The sequence below is a fragment of the Polyodon spathula genome, chromosome 2 (genome assembly GCF_017654505.1).
Source record: "Polyodon spathula isolate WHYD16114869_AA chromosome 2, ASM1765450v1, whole genome shotgun sequence".
Lineage (NCBI taxonomy): Eukaryota > Metazoa > Chordata > Actinopteri > Acipenseriformes > Polyodontidae > Polyodon > Polyodon spathula.
Genome location: NC_054535.1, coordinates 31,161,485 through 31,188,460, shown reverse-complemented (window position 1 = coordinate 31,188,460; position 26,976 = coordinate 31,161,485). Strand labels below are relative to the sequence as shown.

Below are 26,976 nucleotides of genomic sequence, written 5' to 3'. Positions count from 1 at the left end.
TGCTAATTTCCTTTTTTTTTTTTTTGGCTCCAATACATCGTCTGGTGTCATAGTTATTCCTCCTTTTTCACTTCAAAGCTTAGTTAAAAGATGCCAGTTCCTTATTATAGCTTACTTATTAGGGCTTTTGTTTTTCGGTTTTATTAATTTAATTTTTCGGTGGTTATTTGGAGCAATTTAAAAAAAAAATATATATGTAAATCATTTTCAGGGCTTTTGCTTTTTATATACTGTATGAAATGATTGTTTTCGATTACTTTTGAAAATGCTTGAGCATTTTTTTCTGTCACAATAGTGGTAACTCGATAGTACTTAGTTGTACCTTCTTTATTTTGGTGTCTTTCACAACAAAATCCTTATGGTCATGGCCATAATTTGCTATTCTGTTTTAAATTCTCACTGTCTAACTAAAACAGCTTTAAATCCCTCAAACAAGCCTTCTGCTGTAATTGTAATCTCATTTTAAATCTCGCAAGCAGAGTCTCCAACAGAAATATAGAATATGCCGCCACTCAGTAGTTGGGGTGGGTTTAAAGTATTCAGAACAAATCAATGACAGATACAAGTCAGGAAGGAAGGACACTGCCCAACTGCAAGGACACACTGAATGTTTTTTTTTTTTTAATGGAAAGGGGTGAAGTCAACGTGAATTGAGTAACCGCTTCCAGTGTTTATTGGCTGTAGCCGATTTCCCATACATATATATATATATATATATATATATATATATATATATATATATAGTATCAGGAGGTGTTTTATCATTTTGTAATCAGTTAAAACCAAAAATCAGAAGCCCTACTTATAATACAGACACTGAAGCTGGAACCAGCTTCCCCTTCAATGAAAAACAAACAAAATGACATGTCTTAAAAGAGAATGATCTGCCTCATGCTAAAGTTATATGGTACTGCCTTTGTAAAGTACTGCATTGTCTCATATTTTGCTATCAAAAAACAGGCTAAAGCAGACTAATTCAATAAGCAGGTTATCAATAAACTATAAAACCTCCACGGCAAATTTATCACATGTAACACAACCAGACAGATTAACAGACCTTATCTTTTGCAACAACTAAATGTCTTGTGATGCTTTATCAGAGAAAAAGATTTAAGCATATTAATACAATGCTGGTACAACCACCATTCCAGACGCATTTTAGCAGGATCCTGAATTACATTTATAATGGCAGGCATGTTTAATTGTAACTGAAGAGACCCTGCCTTACACAATTGCATGTCTTTTCTCTTTAAATGACAGGCATGAAATGAATAAATAATTCACTGCAATTTCTGATTCCTGAATCAGATCACACAGGCATTACAGGTACATTAAGGACTTCCAAGACATGAGATATTAAATAGGGAAAATGGGACTATTGGATGATAAATAATAAGGGGGCATGGGGGAGGTGGGCACTAAATGTAATCCTTGTACTTTACTACAGCCTGTGTTTGTTTGTCACTAGTCTCTAAATGCAATCTAAGCTTGAATCCTCTCCAAGGCTAGAGATAAAGTAATTTCATAACTGATGATCGCGTATTCTAAATCTGCTTGTATTCTGGTGTTCCACATGTCCAGTCCAAATCTTGAAAACAAGCAGTTATGTGAAAATAATAATATATGGAACCATCACCATTTCAGATTAAATGTTTACACAGAACATTTAAAATAATATTAAAAATAGTAGAACATTTAAAATAATATATATGTGAAAAAATGGCATGGACAAACAGACACTTCCAACTGGCTGATTGGTCACGCTCGTAAGTCTAGATAATGTTATTCTAAGAATATATAATCTTACGCTAGCACGTCTGTTATCAAGATGAATCTGTGTTAAAGGTAAATGCTGAAAAAGACTACATTTTGTAATGATAGGCTCCTCATCACCATTTTTAAATAGGCATTAAAGACTACTGTAACAGCACCCCATTCAGACACTCCAGGCTCATTGCTATTGTATCTGTATGTTTATGTGTTTAAAAGAAAAATCAACCTCCCCAAAAAACGATGTTTCTTTTTGACGTCTCTTCACCCTAAATATATGAATCATTCTACGTGTGGTGCTTGACACACTGAACAGAGCTACAGTACTAATATTTAAACAGGACTATTCTCAGATCAATGCTGAAAGCAGTCTGAAGTACCATTGTCATGATTTATTGAAATATGAAATATACTGCAGTTCTACCTTCCCTATGCCAGCCTTTTCAAAGCCAGGGCCAATAAATCTAACCATAAAACAAACAATGAAGCATGCACAGCATGGTGTCTCAGCAAACGTACAACACAAAATGGACACAACTGCAGATAAGATGTAAATACAATGCCTGTCATCATTTACTAAGATGATATTTCTGTGGATTGATTTGCTGTGGCCTTCACTGTGAGAGATTCATTCATTTCAGTTAGCAGGTTGCTGCCCTGTTTCATAATCGTAATTCACAGCGAGACCACAGGAGAGAAAAGGTTTGTATTAAATACAAATTCATCTTCTGCATAAGAAAGACCTCACATGCTACTTATTTAAACATTTCCATAAACTAAATCAAAGGAAAGTTGTATACTCAAAAGCAGTGTAATAAATATTATATATAATTGAAAAACTGTTTATTATACTGATGAAGCAGTTTTAGTTTCATATGTATATAATTAAACCTCCACAGGCAACACCCATCTTCTGCAGTAGTTGTACAGTACAGTATTTGATGGTCTTTAAAGGATCAATGACTAGCCAGTGTTTTAATATACCTTTAAATAGAAGTCAAGCAAATTGTACAAATGATATGCAAGCCTTGGATTTAGGAAGATTGTGGACAATAGACAACAGAAATACAACAAAGATGTCTTTCATTTGTACCAACATGTTAAGCCAAACTATGAAAAGCCCAGAATGTTCTTGAATATAAATCCTACATCTTGATGTTTATATCAGGCAAGTTCAATTCAACCAAATTAGTATTTACAGTAAGCTACAGTTTCATCATTGTACTACAGTGCTTGTGCATACAGTGTACTGCCTGCTGCTCTTGGTTGAGTCACCATTCTTATTCTTAAACATATTAAGCACATTTGGGGTCTATTTTAAAACAGTGGCAGATCTTCATATCATACCGCCACCCTAAAATGTGTAAACCAAATTTCACAGACTTAATTTCTGTTTTTAATGTACTATATGTACAGTAGTATATTATGACTAGAATTATTTCAGTCTTCAATTGAAGACTACAAGTTGAAATGTGTGTCACTTAATTCAGAAGTTTATATACTACACTTGAATGTATGCACTGTATAAAGGAAGCAGTAATGTGTAAAAATTAACCAACACACATTCAGTTATAACAATGTTTTTACAACTGTTGCTCAATTAGTTTTATTTCTAATAAATGATACAGCATTTATCTTTTCAACAGCTGTGTCACTGATCTTCTTTCGTCTGTCGAAATGGAATTGCCTAACCTGTGTGACACAGCAGAATACAGAATTCTGCCATTCACAGAGGTTGAAAAGAGCTTTGTTTGAATTGCCTGGTTCAACTACTACCTCATTTGCATGTATGAAGACTTGTGCTTTAAAATGCTAAACATCCTTAAAACATCTTAGTTATGCAAATTCACATTTTACATACAATGGAAAGAAATGGCTTTAAGATCCCTCTTAGCAAATGTTTTTGTTATAATACTTTGGATCCTTCCCTGAAGTTCCCTTCGCCCTTTAATGTCAATGTTGAAGGTGACAGACAGGGACTTAGTAGCTAGTTTAGCACATATAGAATACTAGTAATCCCTGAACAATGAAGTATCGAAAATACCTTGCAAGGTATCACCAACAATATAACGATTTCAAGAGATGCTGATCTTCAAAACACCTAATACTGGAAACTGTCTAATATGTTTTATGTCAATATGTGAAAAATTAAACTGAATAAAATGATAAACTTAAAATCACAGGAAGCTCTTAATTCTAGAGACATTCGGATTGAAAAGTTGCACAATAAAATATATTGCTGAAATGGTATGCAATTAAGAAGAAAGGTTGATGCAGTACATGCACCTACCGTACTGAAGGACCACTACCACTTCTGAAAAGTGAGTAACTAACACCCAGTTCAACTCTAATCTGTTAGGCTAGCTTCAATTACCATGGACAGAAAATTCCACAGAAAAAAGCTCTCCAACACTTTCATCAGAGATGGGATTACTAGTCGGAAATCTATAGCAGATCCTTTAATGGCAGCCAGAGACGGCTGTCTATCCAGGATCAAGAAGGTTAAAAAATGCCTGTAGATTCTTTGGTTCTACAATTAGCAGGAGCCACTCCACACAAAGACATTAGGGCATCCATGAAATCAAAAGGTTGGAAAATATCCTCAAAAAAGGAAAAAGACTAGATTTAAAAAATATATATACATATAAAAAGATCCACTAGTGGTGCAATCGGCAACCTCATTTTGTAACTGATTATCACATAAACATTTATCATCAATAACTAATGCATCAACACTTTTTTATAGAAAATAATTGTTTTGCTTTCATTTAATTTTAGTCTTTTTAAATCAGATAAATGTACTATATATCTAATATATATATATATATATATATATAATATAATTTTACTGATGTGACTTGTCCAACGTGAATCCAAGAGGCCAAAACTTTGTACCCTAGCAATGCGCTGACGTTAGCTACCATACTAGCACTAATGTATGGATGGAAAATCAATAAATCAATGCATCAATTCTTGCATCTCAAAAAAAAAAAACACCTTATAGTAGAAGAATACACTTGGTTCATGCACATCAACTGTTGCATGCATGAAGAATAAAGCTACTGCACCAGAATCTATATTAACAAAACTAACAAAGTATTATTGATGCAGTGCACTGTACCAGTTAATATGGGTTAATACTAGGGCTGTATTAGAAGATGCGAAGGTTCGAAGGTTTGTCACACGCCATTCACACATTGTTTTTTTTCTTCTTTCTGTTAACAGAAGTCGTTTGACAATCATGGGGTTTCCATGCGGGCCAATTTACACGTGAAATGGCGATGCGCATGCACGTTTGGGAGAATTACTTGAGTAAATCAGGTTTGTGGTAGAAAAAAACATGGAAATAGGGTAAATCTCGACAAAACACACAGGAAAATCCATGCCCAGTTTCGCATGAAAACCTGCATTTCACATGTAAAATGTTAATGAGCGTATTTATTCTTAACTATAAATATTACAAGGGAGCAAGTCAGTTGTTACTGTAGATTTCAAGATGGCAGAAAGTAGTAGCTGATGGGTGATTTTATGGTTAGCAGTGGTGTAGTTCACCTTGATGATAATGTGGGCAGCTTTTTTTATTATTGTGTTTTGCTGTATTTGGTCTGTAATGTTGTATTTCTCTTGTAGGTTTACAGTTCTGTATAAAACCACTTACCATGAAATGCATTATGCCCGTGTTATAGTATTAAAGCAGATGTTTGAGAATACCCTGCTACTTAAATGTCTAACTGAATTAATTCCCGTCTTTTTTTTTTTTTATCCCAGCTGTCCAAAGACAATGCGTGTCTACCCTCCACGTTAGGAAATACAGTTGGTGAACTGGATAACATGAGCCAGCTTGATCGCCCAAAACAGCGCAACAACATCCAACAAGTTGCTGATGATCTCTCAGAACTGACCAAATAAAATTGCAAATGAACATATTTGACTGTTATTTGTTTGCATCATTATTATTTAACATAACAGTAAATCCAACACAACTTATAAGAAAGGAGAGAATCTCTAACAGCATGAGACCTTTCAGATCGCTCCTGTCCAACTGAAACTGGCAGCTGAGATAACCTTCACAGTTGCCAAGTCCGCTTATAATAAGAAGAATTGGGCTTGTTTTTGTGCAAAAATCCACACTCCAACATGGGTTCGCTTGTTTTGGGCTTGTTTTGAAATGCAGTGTCGCTTTTTTTTCCTCTCGTGAGACTTGGCAACACTGGTAACCTTTTACGTGTGTCTCACAGCAGGCAGTGCCAATTTTGTGAAAGAATTAATGCTGCACTTCAATTCGTTTCATCAGTATCCACCACCTCCCTTTCAAGTTCCCACTACCCGTATTTCCCCAAGTGTGGTGTTGAAAGCTTGCTCAGCAGCATTCAGCCGTCTGGACAGTAGGGTTTCTAAATTTTCTAAATCCGTTTTTCAGCTATGGTGATCTGCAATACCTTTTGGTCAGTTTCATTTTAAACCTCCAAGTTTATTTTTAATTCATGAGTTGCAAGATAAATTATTTGAAACAGTATTCACTACTAATGACATGACAAACAATTTGGGCAAGAGCAGTAAAACACATTATTAACCAACCAGGCACAAGGTATTTTGCTTTATTTCTGCAGCTTAGATTCACTCGTGTACCACTTCTCTGAGCATGGAAACCACATTTCCACAAAATGTCACTAGTAATCTTCAAAAACAGCACAAGTACTTTACGTATAGCTAATTTACATATTAACCCCCACTTTTCCCATTCATTTGCATGACGTTGGGTGAAAAGCTCGGTTTACTCGAGTAAAATAAACTCAGCGAACAGAAACCCAAAAAAGCATTTTACACGAGATATTTCTCATGCAAATGTCTTGAAAAAAAAAAAAAAAAAGAAATTTGCATGGCAACCCCATGAATGTGTGAATACCATAAATCACAGTCCGATGTCGGACCCTGTCCGACATCATCAAAAAGATGTCAAGCACAGGTATCGATTTGTTTTTTCTCCATAAAAAGCAGAGAAAACTTCAGTGGCCGATAGTAGCTGAAAAAAAGGGGCAGCTCTGATCAATACACATAGCTAGGGGTCTACTTAAATCACGGTAAATTAATTTATATTTCACAGGTAGGTTGCGGAATAAAATTAGGATTTCGCGGACTTGTTTAAACATTAAACAAACCTAAGCAGACAGTATTTCAGAACACTATAAAGCCTAAAAATAGTGGTACTTGCTTCCTTACTAAAACTGAGTGCTGTCATTTATTAAAGGCAAGCATGTAGCATCCCCCTGCAGTTGACTTGCCAATACATTGAGACTGCACGTTCCAGCTGAATTGGCTAGAAGTTAAGCCAAAGCTTTGCCAAGTTATACAAATGTGTAAATCGATAAGAAACAGCCACAAAACTGGTTTACCCAAGGGCATCTGGCATACTTTAATAAAGACAATGTATGCAGCACGTTCGTTGTCATGTTATTTGTCCCAAACAATAATTTATTTTACTAGTGCCGAGTCAAAACATAGAGAACATGGCTATTCGGGTCTAAAATCGCTACTGCGTAAAAGTAAGCAGCTGGCTGAAGAGAGGTGGCTGTGCTAGATCGTTTTATTACTGATTTAACTTGCAGACATGAATACTTTTTGTCTGGGCTGACTTTCCAGTTTGGTTTCTGAAAGCTGTTTATTTTAAATTCTGTTCAGCAGCCTCTGTAGTAGCCTTTTGTTTAATGTGTTATCCTGAAGCTAAAGCAAATCGATCGTATTTTCTCAGAAGACACATTAAGATATGCAAAACAATTACCTCTATCTGCATGTACAGTTTATTTGGGAAATACCTTGAAACGATCATCAGCCGAAAAATACTTTGCTATTTCTGTCGTCCATTTCTACTATTTTACCTCCAATGCTGAAAACTAGACTTTAGCAACTAAATGAAAATGAAAATGCACCTACTTTGTCCCACCCCCTACTGCACCGTAACGGTCACACAAAAGCAGTAAAGACGCACTGACATGCTGATTAAAACTTCGTTGTCATTTGAATAGTAAACAACAACAACGTTAAACACTTTGGAGAAATTTTTTGTAAATGTTATTTGCGGACGTTTTAGTTTGTTTGTTTTTTTGTTTAAATGCAATGCACACAGGACGGTGAAGGAATAAAAAAGGGCTATCTACAGAAGGAAGACACGTAGTTTGCAGCTCTTGCGTTGTGTAGTAGTTCATTTAAACAAAGTTGCTTTTTTGTGCGTCTCGTACTTGTCTGGTATGCATTGGCCCCTAAGAGGTGAATTTCGCGGTGACCCCGAATTTCACGATTTCTGTGAAATTGTGATTTAGGTAGACACCTACACACGGCCGCTGCACCACAGAGATGACACAGACAAACAAATAAGATAGCTGCTTCCACATCCAGCGCTCAAAGAATATAATGGACATTTACAGCACTGAGTGTCCTTTTGCTATGCAGTGTCTTCTTCCGAACCCTCGAAGGTCAAAACATACCCTTCAAGCAGCCCTAGTTTATACCACATAACATTTGAAACACTGGGGTTTTCAACACATTATTCATCCAGTTAATGGTATTTCTTTTTCAGTTCTTACTATAGTTTAAAAGAAAAAAAACATTGCTAAAAAGCAAAATCAGCTCACACCTAGAGCCATTACATATTGTACCGAAGTTCAAAAGAAAGCCTGGTTTACCTGGTAAATATCGGATAGACTGCTACTCCCAGAGTCGCTTGTAATGCTACATCCTGAATGACTGGAGGACACGTGCATCACCTGCGGATGGAGGCTGTCAGTGATGTGGAGCTTGGTGAAATCTGCAGGGAGCTGCACAGAAAAAAAAAAAAAAAAAATGTTAATAAGAATCGCCCAAAAGAGCATTACAAACTCAACATACACTATTTATTTATAAACCGCGAACAATAGCATGTCTACACAAAACACATATACTGTACTAAAGTCAGAACGGAGTTCAATTTGTTTTCTATAACATTGATCCTGATTTTGTTCCAAACAGAGGGTAGACAAATAGAGGAAATGCACAAAATGACAGCAGTTTTAAATAGAGGTCAAAATGAAACCGAGCAAGGCATAATTTGCATATTTGATTTTCTTATAGAATTAGAATAGCAAAGCATAAGTGTGCTATTTTCTTTTTTTTTTTTTTTTTTTTTTTTGCAATATGCATTAGAATGCTGTAGACAATTAGTAAAACCCCACCATACAGGAAACATCAGTATATTTAAAAAGAGGACGGATAAGTTAGCTAAAACCAATACCTTCTACATCAGCATTTGCCATTAGAAATCTAACTGGCTGTTCAAATTGTTAAGACTTGAATTCCTCATTACTGCATACAATTTTAAATAAGCTATATTACATTAACAGTAATATCACTACAATTACAGTAAAATATTTTAAATATCTGAATTGGATAATAAACATTTGTTTCTTTTAGTATGTTTGTAAAAATGACAATGAATGTACACTTACATATAAAATAAAGAAAATGTTCTACTATATTGTTACTTACTATGCCACGAGTTAACTGGTAATTACTAGTTTTAATTCTAAAGGTGTATCTAGAAATGATACAGGCTATACTGATAGTGTGGTTACAAAAATAAGTTTTCTTCACTACTGTGAATCATTGTACAGGCATTTTAGTGTAACCCAATAAAAAACCTAAACACTTTCATAGTAATGAAACCTCAGCCTGCATACAGACACGTTCCAATGCCTCCACCTGCTTTAAATTTGGCAGGCAGCCACACAACACAAAGCCCAGAAAACTGCAGACAGGGATAAAGGGCAAGAATGTGCTGCAAGTGCAGCCTTTTCCAACAGCAAGCCAAATAAGGCATCGGTTGGGATCAGCTTCCCTGCATCGTTAATACTTCATTAAAATATACAGTGTTGTTTGTAAAGCCCCAAAAGAGACATTCTGCAAGTTCTGAAGGGGCTTGTGATAAAAGGTAGCATTCTGTAATATGTTCCTCATAGTCCTGGGGGACAGCAGTAGCATACAGTACAGTACATCAGAGGATTAGAGTATGGAAATGGAGAGCAATCCAAATTCTCAGCAATGGAATCCTGCCAGTGCTATGAAGAATCTGAGATAACTGATTCAAAATTGCACTACATGTATTAATGTTGCCAGAATCTTTATGCTTTTGGGGAATATTACAGAACTGCAAAAAAAGTCTGCATGCAAGACCTAGACATATAAAGGTAGACTTTGAGGATGGTACCTAGTTTACTCTTTATTACTTAAGTGAGGTTCAATTGAGTTATACATATATATTTTTAAGAAAAATAAAAAACTGAAAAACTGAAATATCTTGCTTGCATAAGTATTCAACCCCTGTGCTGTGGAAGCTCCCAGTTTGCACAGATGAAAGAAATTGCCCTAACGAAGACACAATTACCTTACCACTGGCCTCCACCTGTGAACCATTAAAGTTGCTGTCACATTTTCTGCATAAAAACCCCACTGTTGAAGGATCATTGGTAAGGCTGTGAATCTGAAGGAAAATGAAGACCAAAGAGCATTCTACAGAAGTCAGAGATAAAGTAATACAGATGCAGAGATTAGGGAAAGGGTACAAAATAATATCCAAGTGTTTGGATATCCCAGTGAGCACAGTTGGATCAATAATCAGGAAGTGGAAGCTGCATCACACCACCCAGGCACTGCCAAGAAAAGGCCGTCCCTCAAAACTCAGCGCTCAAACAAGGAGACTTGTGAGAGAAGCCACAGAGAGGCCAACGATCACTTTGAAGGAGATACAGAGTTCAGTGGCTGGGAGTGGAGTAATGGTGCACCAGTCAACCATATCAAGAGCTCTGCATAACACTGGCCTGTATGGGAGGGTGGCAAAAAAGAAGCCGTTACTCAAAAAGTACCATCTGAAAACGCGTCTGGAGTTTGCCAGAAAGCATGAGAGTGACCCAGCTGCGATGTGGGAAAAGGTTTTGTGGTCAGATGAGACCAAGATAGAGCTTTTTGGCCAAAACTCAAAGCGCTATGTGTGGCGCAAACCTAACACTGCCCATGCCTCAAGACACACGATCCCTACAGTGAAGTATGGTGGTGGCAGCATCATGCTGTGGGGATGCGTCTCATCAGCTGGGACTGGGCATCTTGTTACAATTGAAGGAAGAATGGATGGAGCAAAACACAGGAAAATACTGCAAGAGAATCTGCTGCAGTCCGCTAAAAAAACTGAAGCTTGGGAGGAAATTCACCTTTCAGCAGGACAATGATCCCAAGCACAAGGCCAAAGCAACATTGGAGTGGCTCAAGAACAAAAAGGTGAATGTCCTACAGTGGCCCAGTCAAAGTCCTGATCTCAATCCCATTGAGAATCTGTGGCACTATTTGAAAATTGCAGTCCACAAGCATCACCCAACCAACCTGAACAACCTGGGGCAAATCTGCCAAGAAGAATGGGCCAAAATCACTCCGACACTATGTGCAAAGCTGGTACATACTTACCCCAAAAGACTTAAAGCTGTTATTGCAGCGAAAGGTGGCTCTACCAAATATTAATGTGTGGGGGTTGAATACTTATGCAAGCAAGATATTTCAGTTTTTTATTTTTCTTAAATATATTTCCCAACATAAAACCAATGTCACCTTACAGTAACTGATTTTGAGTTTGTGTGTTTAAAAAAAAAAAAAAAAAAAATCAAACAGAACGAAATTTCAATGTACCATTTGTAATTCAGTAATATGAGAGAATTGGCCATGGGTCTGAATACTTTTGCAAGGCACTGTGTGTGTGTGTGTGTGTGTGTTTATATATATATATATATATATATATATATATATATATATATATATATATATATATAGTGTAATTTGCACGTCTATTTACTGTTATGACATGAAGTACTGCAGAACGCTCAAAGTCAAATGTTATCTAAAAGGAGGGTGGTTAATGGTATTTAACACATGTCCCGTTCCCTTCACCACCCACACACTGTACCTTGTTTAAGTTTAGCTTTTGAAAAGAGCCATCTATCATCAATGGTAATTGTATCTTATTACAAAATCTAAACAGTGTTTTTATAGCTACAGAATGAAGGAAAAACTTCCAATTTAATATCTGTCACACCAAATCTGTATTCTCTACATGACAGCTTTGGCTTGATTTCCTGCGGTGCATGTCTGGACACTGCATAAAAAATTATATAATACTGAGAACTACAGGAGGGGGGAAATTTAAAATAAAAAGTCATATTTGTTTGAACAAAAAAAATAAATGTTCCATGATTCAATCGGTCTTCATGGAAACCTAGTTAATTCCCTTGCACTTTGTGCCTCTGCTGTTTGTTAACAGCCTCCATCTGAGATCCCACTGTACAGTATGTATACAGACTAAGTCTTCTGAGAAAACACTGAACTCTAAACAAGCATCTTTTACAGAAAGAAAAAAGAAACATCCATCACATCTGAAAATGAAAACCCAAAATACTGGGTACAAGAAAAGAAAAAACAAAAAAACAAATAATTGATGGTAAAGAGAACATGTACTTGAAATTCTATGAGTATTCTATAGAATGCATACGTAACAGTACTTGAACAATTGGTAGATACCTGCAAGTCTGGACTTCAACATTACACTATAACCCTATAAATCCAATAGTATTTAAAGATAAATCAGAATTGGGAAATACTCAATCTCAGATTAAGGTCATTGTTTCGTCTTTATATCACCAATCATTTCATTGAAGCTTGGAAGTAGCAGATGCCCCAAAAGACTGACACTTTTTGGCTTCTGCCAAACTATGCCTTCGTGAGATGACTAAATAGGAAGAAAGCCAATAGCTGAATAGTTTCAGTATTGCCATATTGGCTATGTCAAGGCAGCAGAGCTGGCAGAAAACACAAGCCCAATCAACGAAGGAGAAAATGGAAATGGCGTAGGACCAAATGTTTGCCTGAGACATAGATGGATGTGTGGCAGAGAAGAAGGGGTAAAACACTCTGTTAGCATCTGCTAAAAACAGAAATCTCACGCTCTGTAATCCTAGCTTTAAGGTTATCTCTGGCATCCATGGTGTCAGACTACGGTATACAAATTTTATTTGGCCAACAGAATGTAATGTTCTGCTTTTTCTGCTGATCCAGTCGTATTACTAGATAATACACACCCCATTATGCAGTAATAATTTAGCAATGTTATGCCAACTTAGGAAAATATTCTTTCTAGACAGTCTATTAAGATATTCATAAAGCAGATTTTATAGCTCATCCGTAATGAGAATGTAGTATAATGGATCCACTGTCAGTTAATTTGTAATGGCTTCTTAATACACGATGACAGCAGTAAGAACTGTGGCAGAGTATATTACTGTCCAGTAATAAAATACCAAAAGGGTTAAAATAGAATTGGGGGGTTTCGGCAACATTTATAAAAATAAATAAATTAATAAATCTATTGAAGTTGGCATTAGTTTCCAATTGATGCCTCTTTAAAACAACTGGGAAATGTGACTGTCACCAATTACTGGAACCACAACTCTTACTGCCTAATTATTCATTATTTTCTTCTTTCACATTTCGGTATTTAGATTTTATCATGCATATTTTATTATAAGTAATTTAAATCTCACACTTCAAAATGCAAAGCTCTGCCAATTTAAAAATCTAAAATGAACTGTAGCAGATGATGTGAGATGCGACAGTTCTGGAATAATAACTAATAACTGTTCTTTTGGTACAATTGGAAGACAGTTGTGCATTCCATGCTAATGGAAGAAAAAATCTTGCTGCAACAGTAAAGACCAAGTCATTCCATTCATTCTGTGGCAGTTGGAAATGCCACTTTAAAATAATCATCAGGATTAAATGTTGAACCCATCACTTCAAATAAATACAAACATTCACTGAACGCAATATATAAAACATGTTCTTATAGGTCTGGATTGTGTGTGAATATGTGTTTTATGGACCCTATTTTATGCAGGCAATACAGTACTTCTAAAAAAAGAAATAACACATTGATGGATACCGTGTTAGAGATTAAAATTAGTGTTTGCATGTTGAATTGAGCTTGAGATTGAAATATAAAAACTTATTAAACAGATTTGGTTAAATATAGAAACAGACTGCATTAAATTACAATGGCACTAGGTTGCAATTGACATGACAGGAAAATAACCAATTTTATTGATTAAATAAAAGATAATGCAAAGTACCTCATCATTTCAAGGCTGTCAGTTAAAATTAGCACAATGCAAATGTATATGTTTCAGTACAATGAAAGCACAAACACTTGAGCAGTGTTACATTCAAAAATGATTCTTGACCAAATTAAAGGTGACAAGGAAATCAGTAAAGGTGGTGGAAATGTAAATCCTGTCCCACTGCACCCTACATCACAATAGACTTCACAGATGGTTCTTTTATGTTAATGTACCGCATCTCACTACCAAGCAGTTCAGTAACCACACAAAATTACACTTCTCATAGGCTATCAAAATACCCTGGGTAGAATGAGCGTACTACATTAAGAATAAATCGCTTAGATTAACATGGCAGTTTCACCAATACAAATGCTTTACATGGGTGTAGTTTTAATAGGATTTAAACAGCAGATGTATTAACCTGATTTTATTTATCTATATATGTGTGTGTTTGTGTGTGTGTGTGTGTGTGTGTGTGTGTGTGTGTGTGTGTGTGTATGTAAAATATATATATATATATATATATATATATATATATATATATATATATATATATATATATATATATATATATATATAATAGAAAGTTTCACAAGGGATTCTGACTCAATCAGTGGTCTGTGTGATACTTGCTATTTATGCGGGTAAATAACGGTTATTTTGTAAAACGATGTGTAGCGATGAGGTGCACTCGTGGAAATCAGAATACAAAACGTGTTAATGATAAGATGGCAGTCATGAAAAATTTAATAAACCAATCAGTGTGCCACAAGACACATTTGCAACAAGTCAGTTTTGAAAAGACTGAATAAACCATTTGAATTTGATTGAAAGTTATCAGATGATATCAGGTTACAAAACAGTAGTACTGTATCTATTGTGAACGAATCGCTATCGGTGCCAAGAAGGGGTTCTTTTAAGCTAAGTTCCTGTTCCTTTAGCAGGAGCATTTACAATGGGAAAAATCAGTTTCACCACAAGAGTGTTCCCTTTGGCAAAGTGTTCTCTTAGGAGGTGTTCCTATATGCGGCGACTACTGTATATGTATGTATGTACACACACACACACACACACACACACACACACACACACACACACACACAAACCCAGTTAACTGGCCTCCACCTGTGTTAAATTGTAGTGACTCACATGATTTCAGGATAAATTCAGCAGTTCCTGTAGGTTCCCTCTGCTGGGTAGTGATTTCAAAGCAAAGACTCAACCATGAGCACCAAGGCGCTTTCAGAAGAACTCCGGGACAAAGTTGTTGAAAGGCACAGATCGGGGGATGGGTATAAAAAAAATAAAATAATCAAAAGGCCTTGAATATCCCTTGGAGCACAGTCAAGACGAATATTAAGAAGTGGAAGGTGGATGGCTCCAAGACTCTGCCTAGATCAGGCCGTCACAATGGCAACTCTGCAAGAGCTACAGGTTTTTATGGCCAAGACTGGACAAAGTGTACATGTTACAACAATATCCCAAGCACTCCACAAATCTGGCCTGTATGGTAGGGTTGCAAGAAGGAAGCAATTAGGCAAGAAAACCCACCTTGAATCCTGTTTGAAGTATGGAAAAAAACACTCAGGAGATTCTGTAGCCATGTGGCAAAAAGTTTTGCGGTCCGATGAAAGTAAAATGAAACTTTTTCGCCTAAATGCAAAGCGTTATGATTTGGCGCAAACCCAACGAACACCATCCCTACCATTGAAGCATGGTGGTGGCAGCATCATGTTATGGGAATGTTTCTCATTGGCAGGGACTGGGGCACTGGTCAGGATAGAAGGGAAAATGAATGGAGCAAAGTACAGAGAAGTTCTTGAGGAAAACCTGCTGTCCTCTGCAAGAAAGCTGAAACTGGGGCAGAAGTTAACCTTTCAGCATGACAATGACCCAGAACACACAGTCAAAGCTACGCTAGAGTGGCTAAGGAACAAAAAGGTAAATGTCCTTGATTGGCCCAGTCAGAGCCCCGACCTAAATCCAATCAAAAATCTGTGGCATGACTTGAACTTGACAGAGCTTGAACAGTTGTGTAAAGAAGAATGGTCAAATACTGTCAAATCTGGGTGTGGAAAGTTGGTAGAGACTCACAGGTGTAATTGCTGCCAAATGTGCTTCCACCAAGTATTAACTCAGGGGGGTGGAGACTTATCCAATGATGATCTTTCAGTTTTCACTCTCCCCAGCATGGAGTATGGTGTGTAGATAAGTGGGAAAAAAAAAAATCCTCACTTAAATGCATGAAACTCTGAGGCACTGGCACAACAAAATGTGAAAAAAGTTCAAGGGGGTGTACACTTTCTATTGGCACTGTGTATGTATGTATGTATATATATATATATATATATATATATATATATATATATATATATATATATATATATATATATATATATACACACACACACACACATACAGCTCTGGAAAAAATTAAGAGACCACTGCAAAATTATCAGTTTCTCTGGTTTTACTATTTATAGGTAAAATGAACATTTTTGTTTTATTCTATAAACTACTGACAACATTTCTCCCAAATTCCAAATAAAAATATTGTCATTTAGAGCATTTATTTGCAGAAAATGACAACTGGTCAAAATAACAAAAAAGATGCAGTGTTGTCAGACCTCGAATAATGCAAAGAAAATAAGTTCATATTCATTTTTAAACAACACAATACTAATGTTTTAACTTAGGAAGAGTTCAGAAATCAATATTTGGTGGAATAACCCTGATTTTCAAGCACAGCTTTCAGAGTTGGGGAACATTGTCAGTGCAGAAGGAAATAAGTTTTCTTCCAGGACAACCTTGTACTTGGCTTGATTCATGCGTCCTTCACAAAGACAAATCTGCCCGATTCCAGCCTTGCTGAAGCACCCCCAGATGAGTCCAATTTTCAGCTTTGCCCAACACCTGGTTGTCTAATGGTTAGACAGAGACCTGGAGAGGCCTACAAGCCACAGTGTCTCGCACCCACTGTGAAATGTGGTGGAGGATCGGTGATGATCTGGGGGTGCTTCAGCAAGGCTGGAATCAGGCAGCTTTGGCATGAATCAAGCCAAGTACAAGGCTGTCCTGGAAGAAAAATTGCTTCCTTCTGCTCTGACAATGTTCCCCAACTCTGAGGATTGGTTTTTCCAGCAGGACAATGCTCCATGCCACACAGCCAAGTCAATCAAGGTGTGGATGGAGGACCACCAGATCAAGACCCTGTCATGGCCAGCCCAATCTCCAGACCTGAACCCCATTGAAAACCTCTGGAGTATGATCAAGAGGAAGATGGATGGTCACAAGCCATCAAACAAAGCCGAGCTGCTTGAATTTTTGCACCAGGAGTGGCATAAAGTCACCCAACATCAATGTGAAAGACTGGTGGAGAGCATGCCAAGAAGCATGAAAGCTGTGATTGAAAATCAGGGTTATTCCACCAAATATTGATTTCTGAACTCTTCCTAAGTTAAAACATTAGTATTGTGTTGTTTAAAAATGAATATGAACTTATTTTCTTTGCATTATTCGAGGTCTGACAACACTGCATCTTTTTTGTTATTTTGACCAGTTGTCATTTTCTGCAAATAAATGCTCTAAATGACAATATTTTTATTTGGAATTTGGGAGAAATGTTGTCAGTAGTTTATAGAATAAAACAAAAATGTTCATTTTACCCAAACACATACCTATAAATAGTAAAACCAGAGAAACTGATAATTTTGCAGTGGTCTCTTAATTTCTTCCAGAGCTGTATGTATGTATGTATGTATGTATGTATGTATATGTATATATATATATATATATATATATATATATATATATATATATATATATATATATATACACACACACACACACACACACACTTGTAGTCATTCCCCAATTTCTCAAAAACAAATAATTTTAGTAAAAACCTATTGTAGCAAAAGTTTTGCTTTTGTGGATGAGGAAAAAAAAAACCTTACAAGAAAAAGATGTCTAGAATTATTTATTTAAGCAATTGTTTTGCAACACTCCAAAAATGCGAATTCAAAAGTATTCATACCCTTTGGTGCTATGACAGTATTGTCTACAAGGTGCTAGACATTTCAATATGATAATGCAGAACATAACTCCAGAAAACTCTAGAAAATGCTGGATGTAGGTGAAAGTTCTTACAGACTAGAAAAGGGTTAGGCATAGGATGATTGTTGCCACCAATAAGTCAATATTGGAAAAAGTAAAGAGCTATCTGCAGACTTTAGGCAGAAAAGTATTTATTGTCATAAAGCTGGATACAAGAAGATTTCCAAGTATTCGAGTATCCCAATTTCAACTACTATTTCTATTATCAAGAAGTACAAGACTCATGGTACTGTCGCAACGCTCCCTCAGTCTGGAAGAAGGTTCTTTCACCGAGAACAAGTAGAAGAATTGCGAGGAAGGTTAATAACAATCTGAGATTGACTGCCAAAGATATTCAAAGTGAATTGACTGCAAGTGGGACTGGGGTTTCCATTTCAACCAGAGATTGAATATCGCATGATGAAGGTCTCAATGGTCGCAGGGCAAGGAAAATGTCAAAAGTTTTGTGGCTGCTTGGAAGGAAAATAAACAAATAAATAAATACATTTAAAAAAAAAGAACTATTTGTTCACACCGATAGTCATTACGTTTGGAGAGTCTGGTGAGGCTGCTTGGAAGGAAAATAAACAAATCAATTTTAAAAAAGAACTATTTGTTCACACCGATAGTCGTTACGTTTGGAGAGTCTGGTGAGGCGTACAAAAAACACCACACCTACTGTCAAGTATGGAAGTGGTAATATACCTTCTATGGGGCTGCTTTCCTCTAATGGCACAGGAAATTAGTTCCAATACATGGTAACACGGATGCCATAGCATACCAAAAGATATTCGCCAATCACCTGAAACCCTCCACTACAAAAATTGGTTTAAAAGCGCAATTGGACATTCCAACACGATAACGATCCAAAGTACACATCAAAATCTACTTCAGAATGGTTAAAGAAGAATAAAATCAAGGTTCTTGAATGTCCTAGTCAAAGTCCCAATCTAAATTTTGGTATGAGTTGAAGAAGGCTGTGCACAAGAGAAGTCCTCGGAATTTGATTGCTGGAACTATTTTGCATTGAAGAAAGATCACTAAAGAATCATGCCGAAAGCTCATCAGCTAGCTATTAATTTAATTTTACTTGTCAGGGTATGCTTTTGAATTAGCATTTCCGGAGTTTTGCAAAAAAACTGCTGAAATAAATAACTGAAGACATCTATTTCTTGTAACTTTTTCCTCATCCACAAAAGCAAATATACAAAAGATTTTCCCTAGAATTATTTGTTTTCAATATTTCTATAAATTATACAACTTCCATTGGAGTATATAAACTTTTAACTACAACTATCTATATATCTATTTATATATCTATCTATCTAGTTGTAATCCTAATACTGTGCTACAGCATTTGAAAATCAAGGCAAAAGCTGCTATTAAAATTGGTTGCAATTACATGCATTCACTTTCACGGCTTTACAGTAGGTCTGAAAGTGCATAGCTCTCATTCCAACATTTAACAATCTAGTTTTTTTCAACAGCAAAAATGTCTAAGTGTGAAGTACATCTTAAAACCTAAAACTGAGCAAAGATTAGTTTTCTATCATACATCACACATTTTTAGGTCATGCATTCAACTGAAGGCATAAAGACCTAAAGTAATTAGAGGCTGGTTTGAGAAGCTAGTTTGTTTTGAACCTTGCTGCTGACCCTGTCACTCTGCCCCTTAACTGGGAAGTGTTAACTGATCCAGCGGTCAACACATAAGACAATAAACTAATAATGGACCTACCGTATAAATAACTAATGGATCTACTGTACAGGCAGTCCTCGCACTTACGACACAATTGGTTTCTGAAAGTCGCGTTGTAAGTCGAAGCACATTTTATAAATTACGTATAATGTATAAATTGGGGTTACGTTCCTGACTCTTTGGCCAGATAATACAGTTTTACAAAAATGGCCTGTTATATCGTACTCATGCAAATATTTATTTAAATCTTTACACTCAGCCCGGTGATTATGTGCATATTACTCAGACTTGTTAAAAAGTATAGACTGGGCTTTCCAATGACGTATTCAGTGTGTGTATGCGGTACTCCTAGCAGGAAATACCATCACCTAAATTTAAGCCCCTCATCGTGTGACAAAGTTCACAGCTTAGGTTTCGTTTTGAGTTCATTGCTCTTAACAGTCATTGTTAAGGGCTAATAAATTTAAAACAAACAAAAAAAAAAACAGTTACATGCATAAAAAAAGACTAAGTCAGGGCGACCACGACAGGTACTGCAGTTCAGACACTGAGCATGCACACATGACACATGGCTCAGGTCTCGCCGTGTCATAAATGCAGTATCGATGTCATAAAGTCGAAGCAAGGTAATAATGCAAGACAGTCTTAAGTGCCGTGCATCGTAAATCAAAGCAACGTAAGTCGGGGTTCGTCTGTATATCGATCTGACCCCTAGACCTGACAATACTGGCAGTGGTTATAGGTAAAGAGGCAAAACAAAAAGTAAATATTCATAAAAGTTAAAATTATTGTTTTTTGTTTTTTTTTAGGCTATGTTCAGGATTCAATACTGTAAACGTTCTACTATGCTCCCAGGTAGTTCTATCTCTCGATTTTTTCTTAGAACTAATTTCTGGCAGCAACTAAAATGATTATCATTTAAGTTATGAATGCTGCTTGGCTTAACACACAGGAGAGGTTTTAAGCACATTACAACAAATTACAGTCATCCAACAACAATGCACCAAGATAAAAGGCCTGCACCTACCCCAACTTAAGCAAAATGATGTACAATGGCACCTTTATTTATGTGAAAGCTTCATGCGTTGTGCTTTATGTTATGTCAAACCAAATGTGAAGATACTTAATTGAATTAAAATGTCAAGGCCATGATATTTTGAAATTATTTGTAATAACAGAAGAATGTCCATGTGCCCATTAATAATAAAAACTGATAACCCACGTCATGAATGCCATTATCTAGATGGAGTGGTTGAATCATATTGCCATTTCAAAAACACTGCTTCAAATTAATTTGGAGATGGTTCTAGGTGAAGCTATTAAAAAGTGGTGACCTTTTACAGTACAAAATGACAAACTTTGTGCATGGGAGTTAACAAGCAAAGAAAAACAATATCTTTAAAAAAATTAAAATAAAACATAAAACATATTCCTGTGAATAATAAGGTTACAAAATGCTGGTTGTGAATCTAGAAAACTATACTTTAAAAAAAAAAAAAAAAAAAAAAAGCTAAGTTTTGACCACTTAACTTCCTATAAGAAAACTTAAAAAAAAAAATTAAAAAAAACTGTAGTATAATCCTCTTGAATATTTATCAGATATGTATACAAGATCTAATTTTTTGTAGACGCATCCATTAGGAATTGTGTGCAATGAAAAGTAAGGCACATTTTTAATCTTTACACCGACTGTTATATTCTGAAAAGCCTTTTAAACAATAAAGATGGTGTTCATACAGCAGCTGATGCCAAAAGATCAGTTCCAATTCTGTACCACCACCCCCCCACCTTCTTACTGGTTTTATATCTAGATCTTTAATAAATGCTATACATACTGAGACTCATCTTTTCACTTCTATTTACAGCAGCCATCAATCACTTACAGAAGAATACCACTAGCAAGGAATGTTTGTTGGAATCCATCTTTTCAATAAAAACAAAATAAACCGTATTTATCGTAAAGCTGTTAAATCTTTTCACAGACAGCACTAAATTTTTTTCACCCAAAAATAAACAAATAACTAATATTACCCATGTGTTAAAAAGGCATAAAAGCATTTCAGAGGTTAGAATTCTTGTGTAGAACTGTATCAGGAGTAAAAAGGACACATTTCGCCTCCAAACAATTAAGTCTTACCTAAAGTACAAATGTTTATCAACAACCTTACATACAAATAAACAAAAATTACATTGAATTGTAGGAAGTCAAATATTTTAAAAAAGATCATTTAATCAAATAATGTAATACCAACAGAGCAGAATTACAAGCCACGCGTGGATTCTCGCACAATCCAAGTGATGAATAGGTTTATTTTATTTTTGTGTGACAACACTGTAAAACAAACGTGTAAATTCCTATCAAAAATACAATATAATACTATGTTATTATTTGTATTCATTTTCTTAATTAAATGCAACAAGTAAACAATACCTGTTCATTTCTGTCAAATACAGCAAGTAAATGATATCTGTTCATTTAACATTTATAATTACAAAACAGCTTGAATGTAGGCCCTATGTCTTGTTCTAGTAGTTTACAATAGCTTACCTGCACTATCTACTATTACTGCTGATATGGGTAGATAACCATCGGCTATCGATATCGACCAAGACAATCTTTATCGGTGCACCGCTAATATTATTAAGATTATTTTTTTATCATCTGTATGTAACAAGGAATTTATTATTGTCATTTAAAACAAACTAGAAAGTAAAGTTTCAATTTCTGTTTTTTTTTTTTTTTTTTTTTTTTTTTTTTTTTTTAAATGGCAATCATTTCCTAAAGCTATAATAATTGTTTTAATATAATTGTAGGCTATATGGATCAAATGGATACTGCATGGCCCTTTCATCTCAGAAAGCATGACATCACTGCAATGGCATATTTATGACAGGATACAAGACAACAGATTGGGTTCATCTTCTATTACATTAACAAGGTCAGGGGAACCATGGGTTGGAAAGCTTATTAGATTTCCTGGAGGGGGTCTGTTGAATCTTATAAATGCAACTCTATTCTCTAGAAACACACTGCCTAGCACACAAAAGATGCACAGAAGATTTAGACAGATTGTCACTGAGTAATTCTATGCTGCAGCTCCTGACCCCTGACTATGAATGTAAAATGTCTTCAAATTTCAGTTGCAGGTGCAGTAATTTAAATTATATATTTTAAAATTTCGTTTTTAAAATTATATATATATATATATATATTATATATATATATATATATATAGTATATATATATATATATATATATATTATATATATATATATTTCAAAAGCCGAGCTCTCCTACTTACACATTTTACTGTTAGTAATCTAAAAGCAGTTAATACACAAGATGTAGCACTGTATGGTATTTCAATTTTACATTGGCATTTTATTCAATTTATATTTAGTTTTATATGCAGCATTAAAGTATAATCTATTTACTGTAAACTTGACTAGCTAAGAAACCGTGATCGAACCGCTTCTAAGTAAGGTTCTGGACCATCTAAATTTCAACCAGTTTCCGTTTTTTTTTTTTGGAAAGTTATTGTAGTAACATCATTAGTGGTACCAGCTTTCATCCACACAGAAGCTTGACAGCACACCACTTTTAAATATCTGACAGTTATATTCTGTTTACAAATGGTTTACTTCAGTACTAAATGTAATGCATTGTATTACTAATATACATTACCTATTGGCCTCTATTCAGAAGAAAACATTTCACAAGCACAAACAGACACTACAAAAGATCAATCTGTGAAACCAAAACTAAGCCATCTTTATTCAATGTACCACAGTACCTCTTGGAACAGGGATTCAAATGACAGGCATTCAAACAGGGAATGTATGTGAACACTGAAGTCTAAATCGAATTTTAACAATTCTGCATATCAGAATATCATATCTTAATATCATAATAAGATGGTAAACAGCAAAACCAAGTTCACGGTGAGTCCTGAAAGCATTAATCTTCTGAAGACAAGCCATCCAGCCTTGAGCTGATTCCTCAGATACTAAGCTTGACACTGAAGCCCAACAGTAATGGAAATGCTGTTAATTTCTTTAACTGCTCCAAGTATATGTGCGGATATGATACTGTAATGTCATTATGGGGTGACAAAAGAAATATCAATACATTTCTCTCATATGACGTGCACATCTACAGCAAAACTAAAGATGTACACTTACAAACACACATTTGTAATTCACTTGCTGCAAACACTGAGAAAACATTATGACTGAAGGTGAGAACATGATTCTACTTTCCTGGACTGCACATTACAAAAACAAACACTAGGCCACCCTGATGGATTACAGTGTGAAAAAGGTGTAGAGCTGGCATAGGGGTTCAATTAGCCTATATACAACAAAGGTGTGCCTTTATTCACATGGATACGCTAAACAGGTCAATTGTATAAAAAAAAAATAATAATAATAATAATAATAATAATAATAATAATAATAATAATAATAATAATAATAATAATAATAAAATAAATTGGTTACCTAATCACATCTTTATTTCAAATCAACAAGGATAACAATTTTATCATCACTGAAAGTAATTGTGATTAATACATAGAACATGTCCACTCCTGACAGATGCAGATGATATTCAAATGAAAATTCTGATTTCTCTGGTATGCATCATGATCCATCAATTAGTTTTTTGGTCAAATGGCTTCTCAAACATCGTTTTATAAAAAAAAACTACAATAGAACACATTCAAACACAAGCAGACACAACCCCAGGTCTCCACTACTGTTTACAAAGCAATAAAATAAACCACACTTAAGTAAAATTACATGCAAGTACATTCACTTCCTTGTTTACAACTCAAATCACTGTAGCCATAATAAATCATCTCAAAATGACATAGGCTGACACTCCTGCCTCTTGATCAGCCATCATGAATTAATCTATGCATCAGAGCAAATAAATCAATTTCAAAACCAGTCTAGGGTGCTTTACAACACCTCATTATAGTAATGGCTCATAAATAAACAGATTTTCAATACTTACAAGATTTTTCTCTTGCTGGCCCCTTACTCCATGGTTGGCTGTGACTGCTAATGGTTTCATAATTAAAAAATGTATGCTGGACTGAATTTTAACATCCTGGTTAGGTTTTTCCTCACGACTGGCTAAAGTCAACCGCTACTGCATGAAAAAAAAGCTGCAGCCTGCAGTGTCACCAGTCAGTCTCAAATGTCGTGCACAAGCAGAGCAGAATTCTCATCCAGCAAGCACTGACTGCCTCCATGTTTTCCAAAAAGACAGCATAAAAACATCAAACCGTATAAATGCGCCAATTCCTTTAAAATTTAAGACAACCAAAAATGCACTAGATGTGATGATGGCGATTTAAAAATAAATTAAAAAGGCTAAAATGGCTGACTGCACACACACACACACACAAGCTTCCTCAAAAGGCTTTATGCAGTATTAGATTAGTGTCTGGGTAGGGACCAGCCTCCAGCCTTCAGCCAGGCATTGTTAACACTCCCGTTTCACTTACAACCACCAAAAAAAAAAAAAAAAAAAAAAAAATCAGGGCAGAGCCCTTGAATAGGGACCTCCTCCCAGATTGCAATGATGCTGAGTGAAATGGTCACCGCTGGCTCCTGCTCAGCGCACCAAGTTTCCACAATTAATCCAACTGACACTGCATTTAACAATTCTTTTCCACTCACTCCCTCATCAAGCATGGCACAGTTTTAAGGGTGATTACATATAGCTGTAGACGTGCCACTAAACGGGGTAATAAACTGAGAGGAAAATAAATTAACTAGTCTCGACAAACCCTGTGAAAGTAATTTCATTGTCAAGCTTACTTTAGAGGAGGACCACGGCTGCAGGCAGTTGGCATAGCAACGGACAAGGAAAGCCATTCCTCGGCGACGAGAGAGAAAGCTTCCTTTTCAAAAGCAGAGGGGAAAAAAAAAAAAAAAAAAAAAAAACACACGCACACATACAGTAGACAGGAAAATATTTTCACACAGCTGACTGCAGTCCCCTCAAGATAAACACACCATTGCTGCTTCTTGGAGCAGACAGGTTCCAGCTAATCGAACTCCTAACCTGCATTGGCACAGCACAGTGCCAATGATGCAATTGCATGCCGATTCTCTCTCTCTCTCTCTCTCTCTCTCTCTCTCTCGTAAAAATGTGACAAAGATGGGAGAGTTTGATGAAGTAACAACTGCCCGCTTGCATCGTTTGGGGAGGGTTTATAGGTATATCATTTATAGTGCAGTGCTTGAGCAAACTTTTTTGTGTTTTAACTCAACACTTCAATTTAAACAATACTTAAAGCGAGAGGAGCAGGGCCAGCACTCTTGTGTTTAGATGCATGCTCACAAGGGTGAGATGTGGGTGGATTCTCTGGTACACATGACATTAAAATAAATAAATAAATCTTTTTTATTTTTAATAATGTTTTATTTTTATATAGCACCTTTCATAGTGGACCACCATTACAAAGCACCGTACAAGATATGAGACTAGGGTGTGTGAACTATGCATCAGCTGCAGTCACTTATAAGAACGTCTCACCTGAAAGACAGAGCACAAGGATGTTAAGTGAGTTGCTTGGGGTCACACAATAAGTCAGTGGCTGAGCTGGGATTTGAAGCAGGTACCTCCTGGTTACAAGCCTGTTTCTTTAAACGCTGGACAATGCAGCCTCTGTTTATTTATTTAATTTGTAGTGCAGTGATAAATAGATAAATAAATAAATAGGACCATTAAGATTCAAGTGTTAGCCATGATTTTAAGGATTAAGACTTCTGTCCATGTGAATAATACTTAGGATTAATTGGCTTTAATCTATGTTACTTGAGTCTATACAACTCACATGTATCATAATCAATTTAGATATCACATCAGATTGTCTGATTTGTCCATGGGTAGTCTACAGAATCTACAGCTTTGCTCCTGGATCATAATACACTAATATGACATCACCCCTACAATGAAGTCAGCATAATATGATGTATCATATAAACACAGAGAATCAATTATCAAGGGTTATAGAGGTTGATGGAGTGAGGTTTATGGTAGACTTAGCATGATATCACCTACAGAAAGGTCTGAGTCAAAGGTTAGTATACAGTCTATTTTTCTCAGTGGCAGTTGATGTGTGAAAGGACTGACATTAAGTGTTTTATAATAAAATTACACCTCTCCCCTTCATCCCTTTCAATTATTCACAAAGGAAAACAAAATCGTCCATTTTA

The 26,976-nt window shown here is 35.7% G+C and overlaps 1 protein-coding gene across 1 annotated transcript in view; it reads right to left on the bottom strand.

Moving 5' to 3' along the window:
- The window catches only part of LOC121326444 (rap guanine nucleotide exchange factor 2-like), a 139,834-nt gene that overhangs the window by 24,934 nt on the left and 87,924 nt on the right, over positions 1-26,976 (bottom strand). The window contains 1 exon segment of the mRNA XM_041269712.1: positions 8,451-8,582. Coding sequence (XP_041125646.1) covers positions 8,451-8,582 — 132 coding nt within the window.